The sequence below is a fragment of the Sinocyclocheilus anshuiensis genome, unplaced genomic scaffold (genome assembly GCF_001515605.1).
Source record: "Sinocyclocheilus anshuiensis isolate Anshui unplaced genomic scaffold, SAMN03320099.WGS_v1.1 scaffold1468, whole genome shotgun sequence".
Classification (NCBI taxonomy): domain Eukaryota; kingdom Metazoa; phylum Chordata; class Actinopteri; order Cypriniformes; family Cyprinidae; genus Sinocyclocheilus; species Sinocyclocheilus anshuiensis.
The window spans coordinates 693,664-712,946 of NW_015546129.1; the positions used below are offsets into that span (position 1 = coordinate 693,664).

The window sequence follows — 19,283 nt, forward strand, 5'->3', positions numbered from 1 at the left end:
CTACAAGGTATGATACCTCATTGAATTAAATTTTCCGGGAACAACAAACCCTTCAAAAAAAATAAATAATGGGGTCTATCATTTATAAATAATTTTTTCAAATTAAGAACGATGGATTTCGGTGAATAATTGACCTCTGTGAATGTTTACAAATGTAAAAGGACAACTTTTCTCCATACCTTTTATAAAGATATGGTATATATCAAATAGATGTCATTACATTCAATTTCAACATTCCAATTAAATATATTTACACTGTACCAGCAGCTATGCAAAATACATTTACAACTTAAAGTCAAGTCTGTATATTTAATACAGCCAATTTTTTTCATTTCAGTGAATTGTTGAATGCATTCATCAATTGAATAAAAAAAAAATGAATGTACAAGTCAAGACCATAATTGGAAGTCCCCCCCCCAGACAAACAGAATCATAAGACCACATGTACATCCTAAACTTTATTGGACTGTTTTAATAAAACTTTTTAAAAAATATTTTCAGATATAAAGATGAAGACTAAATACTGTAACTGAAGAGGTTAACAGCATCAGATCAGTGTTTATTAAAAAAAACAAAAAACAAACTGAATATCACATCCAAGTACATGGAAAATGAAACGGGAAGTAACTCGAAACTTGAGAATTCGGATAACATAGCAGCAAGTTAAAGCCCATTTTCAAACTCAAAATGTCAAACTGATTGGAAAGGAATCAATGCGAGCTGTGAGAACAGCTGCGGACTCTTCCATGAAATCGGGTTGACAATGACACTTTACAACACTGAGACCTTAAAACACAGCCAACATGAACTCAAAACCTTCATGTAGAGTAAAACCAAACAAAGATTTCAAACTGCAGGTTCTATGAAACTGTTTGAATCTCTCATCACCTGCGGCCCACAAGTTCAATCTGCTCCAAGGCTGAGTCGATGGCCTGAGTGGTGTTTTGAACCAAAAATTGCGTTGAAGTTGGCAATGAAGCTCTTGCTGCATTGTTACAGTACAGGGATGGAGATGTGGCATCCGACCAGCAATCGCCAGTCGACCGTCAGAACGCTTAGAATGCATGAAACACATGTAGAGAGTGAAAATGAAGGTAAAACAGAGGAGATGCAGTATTTCACTCTCCCTTTGTGACCAAATCCTCAATGTAGGCATCCAGCTCATCGTCATTGCTGATCTCAATGTCCTGTGGAACAAAATAAACATGAACAAAGGAATCCATGTGAAATTTCCAAAAAAAAGGAAAAAGAAAAACATTATTTTTCCGTTGATAATTCTAAACAGTAATTTAAAGTAGTGCTGTCAAACAATTACAATTTTTAAAAAATGCGTGATTAACCGCATCCAAAACAAAAGTTTTTGTTCACAAAATATATGTGTACTGTGTATATTTATTATGTATATATAAATACACAAACATACATGTATATATTAAAAAAATATTTACATTCAAATATAATTTATATTATATATAAATATTAATATTTTATATATATAAATAATTTTTCATAAATATATACATGCATGTGCGTGTATTTATATGTACATCATAAATATACACAGTACATATGTAAACAAAATCTTGGATGCGATTAATTGGGATTAATCATTTGACAGCACTAATTTAAACTCATTAATTCTCCTTGACACAAAATCAAAACAAATAGCAAAACTGATTCATACAGGGGTGTTGTTATGCGTGTAAATGCAGTAAAGTGAGTGTGTGTGTGTTTCAGACCTCCTGGACTTTCTGCAGAAGAGCGACGATGTTGGTTCTGAGTTTGCGGAGTTTCTCCTCAGATTCCCGGAGTTTGGCTTCTGCCCCGCTGCTCTTCTCCTCCACGGCTCGTGCCCGCGACTCCGCCCGAGTTTGGTAGGAGTTACACAAACTCTGCAGGCCGGCCTCATACTGCTGGAAATACTCTTTCTGCAATTCATGAGACACTCAATTAATACGTGCAAGCACCCAAACAATTTAGGTTTGATATAAATATCTCTGAAGGATTCCGTGTAGCAGCAACGATGGTCTGTACTCACGATGGGAAAGGCCACAAGGTCCTCAGCACTCATAGTGTTCACAGAATCTTTAGGGATTCGGAAATCCGGAGGGAAGAAATACCGTATCAGCGTCCTGTGCCAAACAAACATGAACGGAAGGTTAAAATACACACAAAATGCACATATTATTATCAGCAGAAGAGACCACAAACACACCTCATCATGGTCACAAGGCCTTCTGTGGTCTCTCTGCTCGGCCCGCTCTGAGTCGTGTCAGGCTCCGCAGCGGTGGGCGGAGTTACAGACCGTGCTGGACCCTGATTGGTGTCTGGACTTCGGGACTCTGGAGAGGCGGGACGCATAAGACGGACGTCATCGCTGCCCTTAAACACCCTGAAAACAAACACAAATTACAAAACATTTTAAAGTCGCAATGAAACAGCAGTAGCGACAGATCTGTTTATGTGTGTGTGTTTGTGCATGTACCAGCGGTCTCTTGGGGTGTTCATGGGAACATAGTCGAACTTGACCTTCCAGCGTACGCTCTCCTTTCCTGTCTCTACTGCGGTTACGCGTCCAGTGAACCACTCGCCGTTCACCTTCGCCTCCACCTGAATTCCTTTATCTACAACACAGTTTGTTAGATCTATAAATTATACGCCACGATTGGACACATCCCTTTATAATGTGAAACAATATACATATTTTACCTTTCTGTGCATTTTTTGTTGCATCTTTCTTCAGATCTTCATTAGTGCTATTTGTGATAACCTGACAGAGAAATTCAAATCAATTAAAACTGCTTTAGGGGAATAATTCACCCAAAAATAAACATTTGCTGAATATGCACTCACCCTCAGGCCATACAAGATATAGATGAGTTTTATTGTTAATGGGATCAGATTTGGAGAAATGTAGCATTGCATCACTTGCTCAGCAATGGATGCTCTGCAGTGAATGGGTGCCGTCAGAATGAGAGTCCAAACGGTTGATAAAAACATCACAATAATCCACAAGTAATCCACACCACTCCAGTCCATCAATTAATGCCTTGTGAAGAGAAAAGCTGTGTGTTTGTAAGAAACAAATCCATCATTAAGGTGTTTTCACTTTAAACCATTCTGGCCCAACCACTTCCTTCAGTGAAAAAGTCCTTCCCCTGTTGTCCTCTCACATTAAATGCACAAACATATTTGATAAGAACCATTTTAGACTGTTTTTGCTTCTAAACAGTGCTTGATCTGTGCAAATGTTTCTCCTGATTTAGACAAAGTGACATTTTCACTGGAGAAAGGAAAATGATGGATTATGGACCTAAGCCGGAAGCAACGGTTTGAAGAACATCAATCAAACACCTTAATGATGGATTTGTTTCTTACAAACACGCAGCTTTTCGCTTCTCAAGATGTTAACTGATGGACTGGAGTGGTGTGGATTACTTGTGGATTATTGTGATGTTTTTATCAGCTGTTTGGACTCTCATTCTGACGGCACCCATTCACTGCAGAGCATCCATTGCTGAGCAAGTGATGCAATGCTACATTTCTCCAAATCTGTTCTGATGAAGAAACAAACTCATACAATACAATTTCAGGTCATTTTTGGCTGAACTTCCTTTAAGTGTGTATTAATCACAGTTTCACTCTGGTAACGAGGTGTGAATGTTACCTCGGCGTTGGTCTGTTTGACAGCTGCTGCCGCTGCTGGTGTTTTTTTTTCCACTGCAGCTTTCCCTCGAGCCTGAACAGATGCTGCCATCTTTGATTTTTTGGGTTGAGGTTCATCCTCGTCTGATGCACTGTCTTCTTCCTCCTCCTCCTCCTCCTCCTCCTCCTCTTCTTCCTCTTCCTCCTCTTCACTTTCTACTTCCTCTGCATCCTCCTCGTCCTGGACTCTACCTTTCTTTATGTTTCCTTTCTTGTTGGTTGGAGTTTGCTTGCTAGAAGTCTTGCCGGATGGCGGCTAACAGAAAAACCACATATCAGTTTGTTGTGATATTTTGTGTGCACAAACACGATCAGCGTGAAAGCACCATATGTGACCCTGGACCACAAAACCAGTCATAAGCTGAATAAATAAGCTTTCCATTGATGTATGGTTTGTTATGATAGGACAATATTTGGCTGAGATACAACTATTTGAAAATCTGGAATCTGAGGGTGCAAAAAAATCTAAACATTGAGAAAATCATCTTTAAAGTTGTCCAAATGAAGTTCTTAGCAATGCATATTACTAAACAAAAAGTAAGTTTCGATATATTTACAGTAGGAAATTTACAAAATATCTTCATGTAACATGATCTTTACTTAATATCCTAATGATTTTTGGCATAAAAAAAAAACTATAATTTGAACCCATACAATGTATTTTTGGCTATTGCTACAAATATACCCCAGCAACTTAAGACTGCTTTTGTGCTCCAGGGTCACATATATTTGAGTATATAAGACTACTTACTGGAGTAGCGCGGCTCTGCGTGGCGCTTCTGCGAGCTGGTGTCTTTGTGGGCGGCGGTGGGGGCGGGGCTACAGGTTTGGCAGCGGGTTTTGTTGCCTTCGTTGCAGGAGCTGGTGATGATTTTGCTTTGGACGGAGGGGGAGGAGCTGGTGGGGTCCGGGTTGGTCGTGAAGGAGGCATTGCTTTAGGGGGAGGAGTTTTTGCTATCTGTGGCTGACTGACAGCTTTTCTGACCACTGCGGGGAGAGGTGGGGATCGTGGGCGGGGCGCTGCTCGCTGAGATGAACGGGTCGGCTATTAGGGAGGATAATTAGGTTAAAAATATTTATGTTCATTTATTTTATTATTGATTTATTATAATAAAATAAAACAACGCATTGCATGAAACCTGTCAAAAACATGTCTAGGTCACATTTACCTTCTTCAAAAAGATACAAAAAAAAATAAAATAATAATAACCGAAATCTGAGAAAATATATTTTGCATTAAGAAAAATAAGCCTACTTTTAGGACCATCATCTTCATTAAAGTTAAGCATATTGTCCCCTCTAATTATCATACTGTAATGTAAACAAAATATGTATTATATAAATTAAGTATTTATACGTCATGGTTTAAAAAGAAATCAGTATTATGAAAAATGTAAAAGTCCAGATGCATTATGGCATTGAGAATTTGGCCAGAAAATGTGCTTAATTTGTTTAAAAATTAAACAAAGTCTTATAAGTTTGGAACGACATGAGGGTGAGTAAATTACAGAATTTTCATTCAACTATCCCTTTAAAATGCGATACAAATAATTCAGATTTTTCCTCTTGATTTTGAGGAAAAAATATAACCTAGTTATTTTTTGTGAGATTCATCCACATGCATCCAGATGCAGACACTGTACCTGAGGCCTGCGCTCTTCTGCAGGTTTTGTACTGACATCTAGAGGGAGCCGTTTTATATCTGCTGCTGATTTTATTGTTGTGCTTTTCTGAATGAGGAGAAACGAAACATTCATTTACACAAAATGCACACAGAAAGGCTCAGAAGAGAGCTGAGATGATGGACAGACCTGCATGGTCTCCAGTTTTTCTTGCTGCTGACGGATTTTCTCAGACAGATCTTTCTGTTTGTCGTCTGATGACTTGATGTCCTTTTTCAAAACGCCAATGGGCAAATTCTGCTTCTGCTCAGCCGCATCACACCTACCAGAACAGATCAATAACAAACAAAGGAATAAGTCTAAAAAATAAAAATAAAAACTTGAACTGTTAGACTGCTTCTGGCATCTAATTTCCCAACCTGTCCTGGGTTCCGTCTGGGTTCATGAGACACACCCAGCTGTCTGGGTAGCGTTTGTCCACGGCATCCATCTGAAATGGCAGCGTCCGCCACTTCAAACACTTATCTACAGGAAGGAAGATTGAAAACATTAAGAAATTATATTTGTACATCTCGTGAAGAAAATGTGAGTGGTGTTTGCCTGCTGCCACGATGTCAGGGTGGCTTGTGTGTTCTTAGGGCGTTGCTATGCGGTTACTAGGGTGTTCTGGTTGTTTCTTGGGGCGTTGCTATGCTGTTACTAGGGTGTTCTGGTTGTTTCTTGGGGCGTTGCTATGCGGTTACTAGGGTGTTCTGGTTGTTTCTTGGGGCGTTGCTATGCTGTTACTAGGGTGTTCTGGTTGTTTCTTAAGACGTTGCTATGCTGTTACTAGGGTGTTCTGGTTGTTTCTTAAGACGTTGCTATGCTGTTACTAGGGTCTTCTGGTTGTTTCTTAGGGAATTTCTAAGTGGTTGCTAGGGTGTTCTGGTTGTTTCTTGGGGCGTTGCTATGCTGTTACTAGGGTGTTCTGGTTGTTTCTTGGGGCGTTGCTATGCTGTTACTAGGGTGTTCTGGTTGTTTCTTGGGGCGTTGCTATGAGGTTACTAGGGTGTTCTGGTTGTTTCTTGGGGCGTTGCTATGAGGTTACTATATGACCCCTTTAAGACGCTGCTATGTGATTGCTAGGGTGTTCTGGCTGTTTCTATGCGGATGCTAGGGTGTTCAGCTTTTTTTTTTTTTTTTTAATAGTATTGCTATGTGGTTGCTAGGGTGTTTCGGGCGGTTCTTTGCTGGTCCAAGTCAAAAGAACTCACCCACATAACTCTAGTCCCTAGATAAGGCTCAAGACACTCCTTCAATGTAAGCCTAGCAATTTTTACTCTTTTTAATATCTATCAGGCAAGAACAGTAATGTCTGATCGCTTCGCATATAAAAATTAGTACAAATACACCAGTCCTTAACAAGTGTCAGTATTTGAAGCAACATTATTCATATCTTTCGCACAAAAGCTTAATACTACGGATGAGGAATTAGGATCAAATCAGTAATCTTGAGTACTACCAAATTATGTTTTTGGCATATTTATGCATATAAATATTTTGGGATGTTAAAGGAACTATTTGAAGCACTGAGTGTAAGTTTATGTTCGTACCACACTGGATGGTGACCGGGATCTCCATGGTCCTCCGTCTGCGAAACCGAAGTTCATTTGATGGAGCGGAGTTCCAGTTGGCCGACAAATAACCAAATTCATCCCAGAATTTCACTATACCCTTCTGAGCTGTTGAGGGAAACATTTAATTCAAGTTAAATTCATTTTACCTATTCAACTTTTATAACATCTTAAACTGAATCAATCATAATTTAAATAAATAAATAATATTTCATATACAGTATGTCTGCGCATATTACTAACATAAAGAAGCCACACGGACTGACCTATACCGATGTCCTTCCAGTACTGGGCGAGATATTCTCCCATGGCTCTCAGTAAGTGTCTGTATTCTTTAGCGTCTGCAAAATCCTGCTTGTTGTGCGTTGGTTCGAGCACTAGATAGGGAACATCCACGACTCCTACAACACCCCCACAGGCCCTGGTAGACACACAGACAGTGGTCATCCATACTGGTAATGCTATTGTTGCACATCAGCTTGCAAAATGCAGTTTTCCCCGCTCACATTCCTCCCTCCAGCTGTGGTCCCGTCTTCTCGTACATCTTAATTAGACGGCTGCAGTTGTAGACGAACATTCCGTCCTGGTCTCGTCTCTCGATGTTCACGCCAAAGATAAAGTTCAGCTCCTTGGGCTCTTTCAAAGCTCTGAAATGGGAAGAACAGACAAAATGCTGCTGGAAACAATGTGTTTTGTCAAAATGCTATACAAATAAACTTGGCAATAGTTAACAAGTGTGTGTTCTCAGGGATATGAAGGTGTTTATGCAGTAGACTAAAGTCAAATTTTAAAAAACAAGCTTAAAACATCTCCAGGCATTCTTTAAGAAGTCATAGTGTGTTTGTGGGTGCGGATTACTTTTGTTTGGATGCATGGATGGCTTGTTTTCTAGTAGCTTCGGCACGTAACGCCACAGCCGAATCTTGTGCCTTCCTCAGCGCGGCCTGAAATCAGCGACAGAAAATAAAACACATTTATGAAAACCTGCACATCCAACAAGCACTTCTAAATTGACATTTAATAAATTAATTGATAAAATAAAACTCAAGAAGAAAATGTGAGTAGTTCTGTTCAAAACTCAACATCGTAATGCAAAGGTGATGTGGGTGGTTGCCAAGGCTATGCTGTTTCCAAGGTAATCGGAATGTTTTTGTTGCAAGCATGTTGCTATGCTGATGTTAGAATGTTCTGGGATGCATTTCCTGAATGTTTCACAAATGTTTCCTGAAAATGTAGGAACTTTGCCGCATGTGCGACATTCAAAGCGCATTGGTTAGAGCTGTCGTTAATGACATCAAGCAGGTGTTGGAGTGATAGCTTCTGCTAATTCAGTTCGAGATCTAATTAATGTGAGATTACTGCTGTACATAACGAACAGGGCATTTGAACTGTTTTTGTTCTCAAGTATTTCACTGTAGGGCTGTCAAAAAAAAATTAGAATTTCGAATATTCGTTGAATTTAAAATAAAAATCCACATTCGAATGCAAAAAATGTTGCATTCGAATTTTAGGTGTGCGTTAAGGAGGCAGCATTATCAGTGGCGCACAAGATGCGATGACGATGTAAGTGTCGTTGCATTTTAATGTTTTTGTTAGCCTATCCAGTTGTAGCCACTAGATGCGCCGTTGAAAATTACAAATATTGCGGGAAAAGAGAACATCAATGCGGAGATCTTGTTTACGTCAAAACTGAAACCAAGCCGTTCACACAGAACGCATATTTAGAGCATTTTCTAGAGGGACATCTATCACCGTTGCACTCGCATCTCGCACCTCGCACAAAAGAGCCACATGTTTAGAAAGCCATGTAAAATTAATGCAAGTTCAACTTTGAAAAAACATATCTCGAGACTTTATGGGGGCGGTTTTTCCTCATTCCACTGCAACTCATGTTTTTAAATGAAAAATGTACTCTGAGTGATTGGCTTTCGGCCCTTTGTATTAAACTATGCATACATACATGATGCTGTTTTAATTAATTAATTATATAATTAATAATTGGTTTATAAACATTATTATAAACATTATGCACTTTTTTCACAGATAGTCATGTTATCTTATGCTTTGAATAAACGTGCATTAGTAATATTTTGCTCGATGCGCCCTCTTGTGGCCTCAGAAGAGAAGCCAAAAGCTTTTCTTAACCCTAACTGAAATTATGCATTTTAAATTCGAATATAATTCAAATTTTGATAATATTTAAGTACAAAATTCGAATTTAGTTTTTCAGCCATTTTGACAGCCCTATTTCACAGGTTTCCTTATATTTCTCAGAGGATCCCCAGAGCATGTACACACATGCGCACTCTTCAAAAATGGCACTTGAAATCACTTAAACGAAAAGGTATAGAATTAAAAATGTATATGAATGTAAAGAAAGATATAGATTATATTACATGTTTGCTTATTTTGCTTAAGTGCATGACCTATTTTAGTCCTTACTAACATAAACTGTGCTACTAGCTGTAGTTCCAACCACACAACTGCGATGCTGTTTGCGAATGTTGATTGGAACTATGTATTCGGGAAACACCAAATCCTTGAACTATGCTGGTAATGATGGAACTCGTGACCATAGTTGACTAACTATGCTTTTGGGAAATGAAGTTGATAGCCCAGGTCAGTCCTTATTCATTGGACGTTCTTGTAATCATTTGCTTTTGTGTTCCACAGAAAAGTTGAGATCCTTGATCTATGATCTGAATGGGTCTGAAGTTTGTGTTGGGGTGGCTGTGAGGTCTTACTCGGGCTTCTTTGGATAAGTCATCACCAAGCTTTAACTCCAGGGCACGAGCTTTACTCTCCGCCTCTCGTGCCTTCTCCTCAGCTAGAGAGGAAGTCAAACATATGCACAAGAAAAGACAAAGAAAAAAGGGACATAAGTGATTTCATTTTACAGCACAAGGTATAATTCTCTCACTAAGAATTCAGTCTAAAACCATTTACATTTCTTCTTTTGTTACAGTCTTTATCAAGGGAAGAGCTAAGAGGCATTTATAAACATGCCCACTGTGTGCGTGAAACTGAGCAGCTACATCCTCTGTCAAAACTTGTGGTTCAGTATTTGAAGAGGTTAAAAGCAGATATGGTCAGATAGAGGAAATGCCATTTAGAAGCCACAAAGCATGACAAAGCAACTTCCCTTAATGTCCGATTCAAGGCCACTTTGAGATGTTTATGTGGACTGAGGTGAAACTCACCAAGTTTCGAGAGGTGATCTGCCTTCTTGACCTCCTGCTCCGCACGAGTTTTAAAGCGTGTTGATGTGTATTTGTACATCCTAGAAGTCGAAAATAATGCACAGATGAGTGTGTATAAATATATATATATATGTGTGTGTGTGTGCGTGTGTATATATAAATTCATATAAATTCACCTCTGAGAGTTTTCACACTTAAGTTTACAAGAACTACTTAAAACATGTAAACAAATTTTTTTTTAAAGAAATCATTTTGTTGTGAAAACACCTTGAGACTGTGTATATACTGTGAAACTGCTATTTTTTCATGTTTACCTAGGGTTATATAAGCAACAGGACAATCTCTTGGTTCTAACTTTGTGACCCTGAATGAAGATCCTCATCCTGGGGTCGATGTACAGGACAGCAGCATACGCACGGAACGACCTCCTCTCTGGCTTCCTGTTATCAACACAAAAGTATGTGTCAGCATCACCGAAAAACATCCAACACTACATTAACATGTTTAAAACCCATGCCTTATGCCAGCTCAAGAGAAACATCAGTTGGTTTATGACAATTCTGCTCCTGGAGGCCCGAATTCTTACTGATGCAGTCTGGAACTTCATTAAAAATAAAGTTCATCAACTCTTTCCTAATGTTGGGATCAGAAGGAAGGCAACGCAATCAATGTTTTTCCACAACTTGGCACTGCAGCATCTTTATCGTTTGGTTTCTGTGTAGACCTGCGTTCGTCTCTCTTGTTATTTACACTACATTCGTGAATCGGTGGGCGGGGCTAAACATGTAGTGATGTAGAAGCACGTGTTTTTTCATCTGAACAGATTTAGAGAAATGCAGCATTACATCGCTTGTACACCAGTGGATCCTCTGCAGTGAATGGGTGCCGTCAGAGTCCAAACAGCTTACAAACACGCAGCCTTTCCCTTCTCAAGATGTTAACTGATGGACTGGAGTGGTGTGGATTACTTGTGGAATATTATGATGTTTATTGTGATCAGCAATTTTGGTGTAAGAAAAAATTATGAGAACATTGAAGATGTTTATTACAGCATAGCAGTGACAAAGTACATGTATTACTTTGGGTTCAACGGAGTCAAAATGAACCCTGAAACATCCTAAGCTCAAACCTTTTATACACACAGTTTACTACCCTTGATGTAAATGAAGTTGCTCCTGTTGTAACAGCTGTGACCTGTATGTTAATCAAATTCTCGGTGTCCCACACCCATTCCCAGTTGGTCACCATTTGCTCAGGATGTGATCATCCCAAATGATGTAGAAACAACATAACTGTTGACTTTCTTCTTCGCCATAATAATTAGACATTTTGGGAACTGAGTATACTCAAACATCTATTGTGGAGTGGAATCTGGGTCGGGGCAGACTACAGTTTCTTACATTGGACTCTCATTCTGACGGCACCCATTCACTGCAGAGGATCCATTGCTGAGCAAGTAATGCAATGCTACATTTCTCCTAATCTGATGAAGAAACAAACTCATCTACATCTTGGATGGCCTGAGAGTGTGTACATTTTCAGCAGATTTTCATTTGGTGTGAATTATTGCTTTAAGGGCACTTTCACACTATCACGTTTTGGTGCGCACCCGGGTACCGAACCCGAGACTACCTGAAGGAGTTCGATTGCAGTCGAACTGTGGCGCGGTTCGCATGAATATGAAAGCAACTCGGACTCGGGTGCGGACTTGTTCAGGAAGTAAAGTAACCTGCGCATGCGTTTTAGCCGATTACAATGTATTTTCTTCAATAAAACACATATAAGTGATGATAGTGTTGCTGATTTACTTTGGATTTGAGCGAGAGTGAGCCTGCAGTGTATTCGCGTGTAGCGACTGCAATCAGAGCGGCAATGCGTGGTAATCCACGGTCTCCTCAAAATAGCCGTCTACATGCGACGCACATACAGTAAACCCATATGTTGTTTACTCTGCTGCGCATAATTGCACCAAATTAATAAAAAAACACAATATATTGACCCACGTTCTGTTTTCTATCATACATTGTGCACGTTTGCAATGACAGCAAATGCACCGGGGTTCAATAGAATCAAGAGTGTGAGTGAGCCCAGTGTGAAAACCACCTAATTGTGCTTACTTACGGTTGGTGCTAGGATCTACAGAAAGGTGAAGAACTGATAATTTGCGAGTTAACTCACACTCCCTCTACCGGCATCCCAGCCATCAGAATGTCCTGGTGATCTGTCTCCACATCCAACTCCGGTTCTCGGTTATCCATCAACTTCAAGTTATAAACTACAACCAGCGTACCTACAAACACACAGTACTCAAGATTTAACAGCCTCTGAATGCAAGACACTCTTATTGTGCAATATAACTCTTTATTTTCTTATGTTGAATGTAAGTCTTAGTGCAATTCAACTCTTTAATGTTTTGTTGTATGTGTACTATGTGATACATGTAAATTATGTTGAAGGGAAGCTATTCTAATTTCATTGTACGTGTGTATAATGACTATAAAAGGCATTCATTCACTCATCAGATTAACCACATAGATTCTATTTTTGATAAAGTGCTGTAAAAACAAACCACTGGGTCCTTCGATCTTCTTGAACTGGCGGAATAGCTGCACTTCATTCTTAAAAGGTGAATACTTAAAGATGAGTTCAGTCTCAGTAGCGTACTTCTCCGTGTCTTGAGTCAGAGGCTGCTGGGTCTTCGCATCCCAACTGGGTAACGGGACAATCACCTACGAGAACAGGCCAATAACTCTCAGAGGTCTGCTCTTCGTTCAGAATGAGTGATTGCCAGAAATCAACATCTTACCTCGTCCAGACCCTCTTCCTCATGAAATGTTCGCGACAAAAACAAACATGTTAATTTGTCATCTTTTTTGGTCAAAAGGATGAAGTCCTTCCCAATACGCATGGAACCCCTAAAAGAGACCAGGATGTTTATATATAAAAATTCCCGAATATCAAGATACGGGCAGTTTTATTGGTTTTATGGGAGAATTGTAATAATACTTACGACTTTAATCCATTTCCATACTGGCCAATGTGAGTGGACTCTGGGAATCGTTTGCTTGATTTGCCGAACTGGATGACATGTGTGGCTTCGCCTATTCAAAACATTTCTACTGTCATAACTGTGTTGTGTATGAGATGCTGTTGAGTGGAAATGCATGCGTTTTGTAGTATGACGTGTTCGGTTTTCTTTGCTTTACTCACTGGGGTCCATTCCAGTGCCATCGTCAAGGAAACACAGCATAAACCCGCCTCTCAGATCCGGTCTCTTCTCTGATTGGCCATAACGAATGAATATGAACATGTATTGGGGTCAATTCGTTTTGTTGTAGTACATATTTTTGCTAGTGTTGAAATGTATTTCTATAACTTAAAACTATTGTATCCAACCTGTATAGATGTCTATCCGTGTGGCATTTGCATCTCTGTGGACGAGAAACGGAGCGTATGTTCACTTCAGTGGTGCAAATCATTTTAATGATTCCACAGTATGATTTAGCGTGTCAGTAATACTTAATAATTACTGACGGATAAACTGTGTTTGTACCTTGAGTTGTCCACGAGTTCGGCTAAAGCTCCAAAAAGAAACTCGTGGGTTGTCCTGTTGGCAATAAAATAATTGGTCAACAACAACAAAAAATGACCTTTTCCATCGCACTGTGTTACTTTTGTAGTTTATGGCCGATAAACGCAGACGTAAGTGTCAAAGTCGAGTTGTTATACAAGAATAATTCATATGAATGCATAGGAATGTATAACCAAAACATCATCCTCCCCAATTGTTCTTTGGTGTTCAATTCACAAAAACATATACATTGTCTGCACTGCCATTGATAGTCTGTGCATCATTTTGCTGAAAACATTTTCATTGACAATTTCATTGACAATGAATGACTTCTGGCCATATTGCTGCTGCAAGCTGCTCTGTAGAAAGTACACATGCTTGAGAACACAGCAGCATAATCTAAATGCTTAAAATCAAGCACACAATCTCAAAAATACCAAAGGAATCCTTCCCAGAGTCCGCATGGTAGCCTGTTTCAGGACATTTCTCTTATAGGAAGGGTTTTACCAATCCCCATTATGGAAAAACCATGGCACAACGCAAGAATGTCATGACTTATGTTCACGCGCATATAAACACACTAAAGTTGGTACTTACGAGTTTGTGTGCAGGTATTCAAAGGTGAGCTGAGCTCGGTTTAATGAGCTGTAATTTGTGTAGGCCATCGTCTCCAAAATAAAACTAATTTATTAAAAAAAAACTGATTGTATTCACGACTCGCTTCTACATTCTTCCCATATGATGAGAATCAAGTGTGATCGTTCAAAACCTAGAAAACAAGAAACAAACACATCAGTACACACTATCCATGGATCTACTGCAAAACTGTAGGATATCACCTGTTGACCAACTCATTGGAAAATGGAATATTAACATAATACTTACAGGGATTTATATTTTTTATAAATAGTAAGTGACAACAGTAGGAAATATGCAACAATACAAACGTTTGCTATGCTACGCTGTGGCTATGATGATCAGCAACATTTTTTGGAAATTAATAGTTAGTTTACATTTTTAATTCAATTTGGAGTAAAAAGTTCCCTTTACTAGGGGCTGTCAAATTAATAAGTGCAAATAGAGATAAAAATCGTAATTACTTCCAATGCATTCCTACAGGATTCAATTGCAATACATTGTGGGGTTCCCCGCAGTGTGTTATACTGTATACTGCACTTTGGCAAATGTTCTTGCATACTGTGCCCAGGATGCATACTACATATCACAAAAACAGTAAAGTACTGTAGCCTCAAATTGAAAAATAGAAATTTTATATAACTACAGCATTTGCCATTATGTGTGCTTTTTTCCATTATGTGTGCTTTTTTCCATCTCGTCATAATAAACCTTTAGTCACTGTCAATCGTAGCCTCAAATTGAAAAACAGAAATTTTATATAACTACAGCATTTGCCATTATGTGTGCTTTTTTCCATCTCGTCATAATAAACCTTTAGTCACTGTCAATTATTTTTTAAATATCCTTTCTTATTGTAGGCATGCATGATGCATTTTTTTTTGCACATGTACAAACTTTTGCCATTTAAAATGACAATGCATATTTTCTTTTTCTGGGCTAAATGATGAACCGTACAGTTGAGCTCATAAATGGGGTGTCTCTTACTGCCCGTCCTTGAACTGACTAAATTCACAGACAAACACACACCAGGCCAACCCATGCTGCAAGGCCCTTAAGATCCATGCAACAGCAGAGACTGATGATCTGCTAACACATTCATTCACTAAACGCTCAAATTAGATCTGGACTGACAGATTTATCTCCTGACTCATGCAATGAAGCATGCACAGGAGCACTGGTCAAATAACTGCGGCCTGTCCATAACCAACCGTCTACATTTACAAATCCAACAGCCTTTGTACAGTAACACAAGCAATAAATGTGATTTCAATAATGCAAACCATTTAACCACTCCTCGGCCTCCGTTTGATTTTATCCAACGGTTTCTGCCTGTTGCATGAGGAAAACTACCAAACAGAACGTGTTTATTCCTTTTTCGTTCATAGAAAGCAGATGCAAGGCCTCGAATCGCTCCAGCAGCAACTCTTTCCCTCGAACAACACGCACAAGCGCCGAGCACAGCTTGCCCCGCCCTCCTCGCCGCGCTCAGCCAATCGCAACGCCCTCTGCTTCATTACGCGCGTATGATTGGTTGAAGACGCCGTCGTTTAACGTAAAGCAGGAAGTAAGTTTGCTGGTCCATGAAGGAATGTGGCGTGGAAAAACGCGGGGTGCTAATAAAGCACAACACGACTAATCGATAAGCTGACCTGCTGCTATTGGGTTTTAAAATCATATAAAAGGTAATAATGCTACGACCACCTTTATCCAATATGAAACCACGAGGTATTATGAATTAAGTCACGTTTTGTCAGATAAGTTGATTTTACTAATTTATATAGTTTGTGGTTCAAGCTGTACAGTCTGTAAGCTTTTTAGCAAAACACTTCTGGTAAAAGGTGAAGGCTTACGATGAAAACTGTATGTAATGGACGAAGGGCACAAAATGTCTGCCTGAACATAAAAGCTGTTGCATCTCTTCAAACAGATACCATTCATTGATTTCGAAGTGTTGCAAATAGTTTTTTTTTTTATACTACTACTGAACTTGGTGAGAAATCACACCTGTTTGTGTGACCAGACTGTCTGAGCCGCAAAGAAAAAAATATTTCGAGGCCAAAATATTTTTTTTTAGTCAATAAGAAAACGCTGGCTGCTTTTTAAACGTTCGGATTGGCTGATGTTTCTCTAGGGGGCGGGGTTTGAAGAATATGTGTCTAACTGAGTTGGGGGGGGGTCTTATTTCGTAATATCAGTATGATACCTAATTAAGTTTCAGATTTTTAATTTTTAACAAATGTTTAACATTTAATAGGCCTAATCAAAAATGATGATTGACTTAGAATTTAACGTAAACAAACATCACACAAGGCCAATGTAATACATTTCACATTTAGGTAAATTATTAGTGTGAAATGATTCGAGATGATTTTACTATTATGCTGTCTTTCTTTGAATTAGCAGTGTTAACTTAAAGGTCTATCCACCAATTCCTGGCTTGATGATTGGCCATTGTGATAAAGTTTTTTTTGTGAATTGTTGTCAAAAGGTAAGTGTGTTTTCTGTGTAGTTTTTGTTTGTGAATTAAAAGACCAGAACACTGAATACACCACTGCTGAATAATGTCCGGACACCTTTACTTTGCTCATTGCAAGAATGGCACAATGGACTATTTTAATACATTTTGTTTTTAGAAAAATTAACAAATGATGTACAGTGAATGTATTTAAATATAATTAATATTAAAGATATTCATTCGTGTGACATCAAGACAAAGCTTTCAATCATCTAACTTACTCTTGGAGTATAGTTATATTATAACCGTCAATCTCAGGTTATATTGGGATTGTTAACACTCACATGTCATAGCATAGTGTTGCAACCAAACATGAAATAAAGTCACATTTAGATCAGATCTATTCTGAATGAAATTGCATGCAGCCTGAATAACCGGCTGCCATTTCTTAGTTGTACAAGACCAACATGTTGAAAATGAAAAATTGCTGTTGAATACCCAAATGCTAATTTCTTTCTGATGTCACGTGGTGCCAATTCACTCTCAAATGTGGATGTTCTGCAGATGTTTCTCATCGGCTCAGCAGCAATTCCTATGAATTATTTCAATTGTTTAAATGCTTTTAAAACAAACTGTATAATAAAACTCACAACATGTTAATTCACACAACAAAGTTGCATGCATTCTCAAGAAATTAGTGTGAAATGATTCGAGATGATTTTTCACTATTATGCTGTCTTTCTCTGAATTAGCAGTGTTAACTTAAAGGTCTATCCACCAATTCCTGGCTTGATGATTGGCCATTGTGATAAAGTTTTTTTTGTGAATTGTTGTCAAAAGGTAAGTGTGTTTTCTGTGTAGTTTTTGTTTGTGAATTAAAAGACCAGAACACTGAATACACCACTGCTGAATAATGTCCGGACACCTTTACTTTGCTCATTGCAAGAATGGCACAATGGACTATTTTAATACATTTTGTTTTTAGAAAAATTAACAAATGATGTACAGTGAATGTATTTAAATATAATTAATATTAAAGATATTCATTCGTGTGACATCAAGACAAAGCTTTCAATCATCTAACTTACTCTTGGAGTATAGTTATATTATAACCGTCAATCTCAGGTTATATTGGGATTGTTAACACTCACATGTCATAGCATAGTGTTGCAACCAAACATGAAATAAAGTCACATTTAGATCAGATCTATTCTGAATGAAATTGCATGCAGCCTGAATAACCGGCTGCCATTTCTTAGTTGTACAAGACCAACATGTTGAAAATGAAAAATTGCTGTTGAATACCCAAATGCTAATTTCTTTCTGATGTCACGTGGTGCCAATTCACTCTCAAATGTGGATGTTCTGCAGATGTTTCTCATCGGCTCAGCAGCAATTCCTATGAATTATTTCAATTGTTTAAATGCTTTTAAAACAAACTGTATAATAAAACTCACAACATGTTAATTCACACAACAAAGTTGCATGCATTCTCAAGAAAAAATGCAAATCAAAGCTCTTTGGTAAATCAGAGTACATTGGTAAGCGCTACAGTTTAAATCCATAGTACTACCTTCTGAAGGTCATTCCCCTGGTAAGAACGTGGTGAACGTGAAGGAAAAGTTCCACAGAGACTCATGAGGACACAGATAACCAACAGTACAACACTGACCAGCAACAGGTGATGCCTACACGAGGCTTTTTCATCCTAGTCAAGCAATACAGAAGTGGAGAGGTTAGCTAGATGTTGCTTAAATGAAAGTTCACAAGTGACACTGTTACTGAACTTAAAGGGTTAGTTCACCCAAAAATGAAAATTAGCCCATAAATCACTCACCCTGAAGCCATCCTAGGTGTATATGACTTTCTTCTTTCAGACGAATCCAGTTGGAGTTATATTAAAAATTGTCTTTGATCTTTCAAGCTGTTTCATGGCACTCAGCGGGTGTTGGATGCTTCAGTCCAAAAGAAGTTAAATAAAAAGTGCCCATCCATTAAAAAAAAGTGTCTCACACAGCTCCGGGGTGTGAACAAAGGCCTCCTGTAGCGAATCAATGCGTTTTTGTAAGAAAAATATCCATATTCAAAACGTAGTAATCACTTTAATGTAGCTTGCGCTCACTGTTGTACACAGAAGCAGCTCCGGGCGGATGACGTATGAGGTCGGCGTTGTGCATGCGCTGCTCAGAAGTGACGCACGCGGAAGCGCAGTGGAGAGATCAAAACAAAACAACGGTCACTAATTAGAAGTACAAAACGAGGATTTGTAAAGAAGAATGTCGGAGGATTTCGATATAAGCCGAGAAGAGACTGGTTTTTCATTTGCTAAAGTAAGGAAACTTTGCTTCCTTTGCTCCTGTTAACAAATGTTGGTTTTCACGAGACTCACCGGCGCATGCACAACGCTGAACTCATACGTCATCCACCCGGAGCTGCTTCCGTGTAGGACTGTTGGCGCAAGCTAGATTCAAGTGATTA

General features: G+C 38.7%; 3 protein-coding genes across 3 annotated transcripts in view; 1 reads left to right on the forward strand and 2 right to left on the reverse strand.

Annotated features, from left to right (window-relative positions):
• Positions 1-573: 573 nt before the first annotated feature.
• Positions 574-15,797, reverse strand: LOC107701074 (MORC family CW-type zinc finger protein 2A-like). The gene is made up of 27 exons (XM_016503008.1): positions 15,631-15,797; positions 14,309-14,480; positions 13,694-13,747; positions 13,537-13,571; positions 13,351-13,419; positions 13,151-13,241; positions 12,947-13,055; positions 12,710-12,869; positions 12,319-12,430; positions 10,455-10,580; positions 10,141-10,220; positions 9,685-9,767; positions 7,799-7,884; positions 7,447-7,587; positions 7,207-7,361; positions 6,920-7,048; positions 5,747-5,852; positions 5,517-5,649; positions 5,349-5,435; positions 4,457-4,750; positions 3,668-3,961; positions 2,710-2,770; positions 2,486-2,624; positions 2,216-2,392; positions 2,039-2,132; positions 1,740-1,928; positions 574-1,187 (listed from the first exon to the last, which is right to left on the reverse strand). Exons 2-27 carry the CDS (start codon positions 14,374-14,376, stop codon positions 1,119-1,121), a joined length of 3,141 nt encoding a protein of 1,046 aa, XP_016358494.1. The 5' UTR covers positions 14,377-14,480; positions 15,631-15,797; the 3' UTR covers positions 574-1,118.
• A 135-nt stretch (positions 15,798-15,932) lies between these two features.
• Positions 15,933-19,283, forward strand: part of LOC107701075 (THO complex subunit 5 homolog) — a 25,105-nt gene continuing 21,754 nt past the window's right edge. Inside the window, exon 1 of the mRNA XM_016503010.1 lies at positions 15,933-16,032. The gene's annotated coding sequence lies outside the window, so the exon portion shown is untranslated. The remainder of the gene's footprint in view (positions 16,033-19,283) is intronic.
• Positions 17,808-19,283, reverse strand: part of LOC107701076 (transmembrane protein 248-like) — a 5,738-nt gene continuing 4,262 nt past the window's right edge. The window contains exons 6-7 of the mRNA XM_016503013.1: positions 18,379-18,513; positions 17,808-18,204 (exon numbers count right to left, since the gene is read on the reverse strand). Coding sequence (XP_016358499.1) covers positions 18,184-18,204; positions 18,379-18,513 — 156 coding nt within the window. The 3' untranslated portion in view covers positions 17,808-18,183. The remainder of the gene's footprint in view (positions 18,205-18,378; positions 18,514-19,283) is intronic.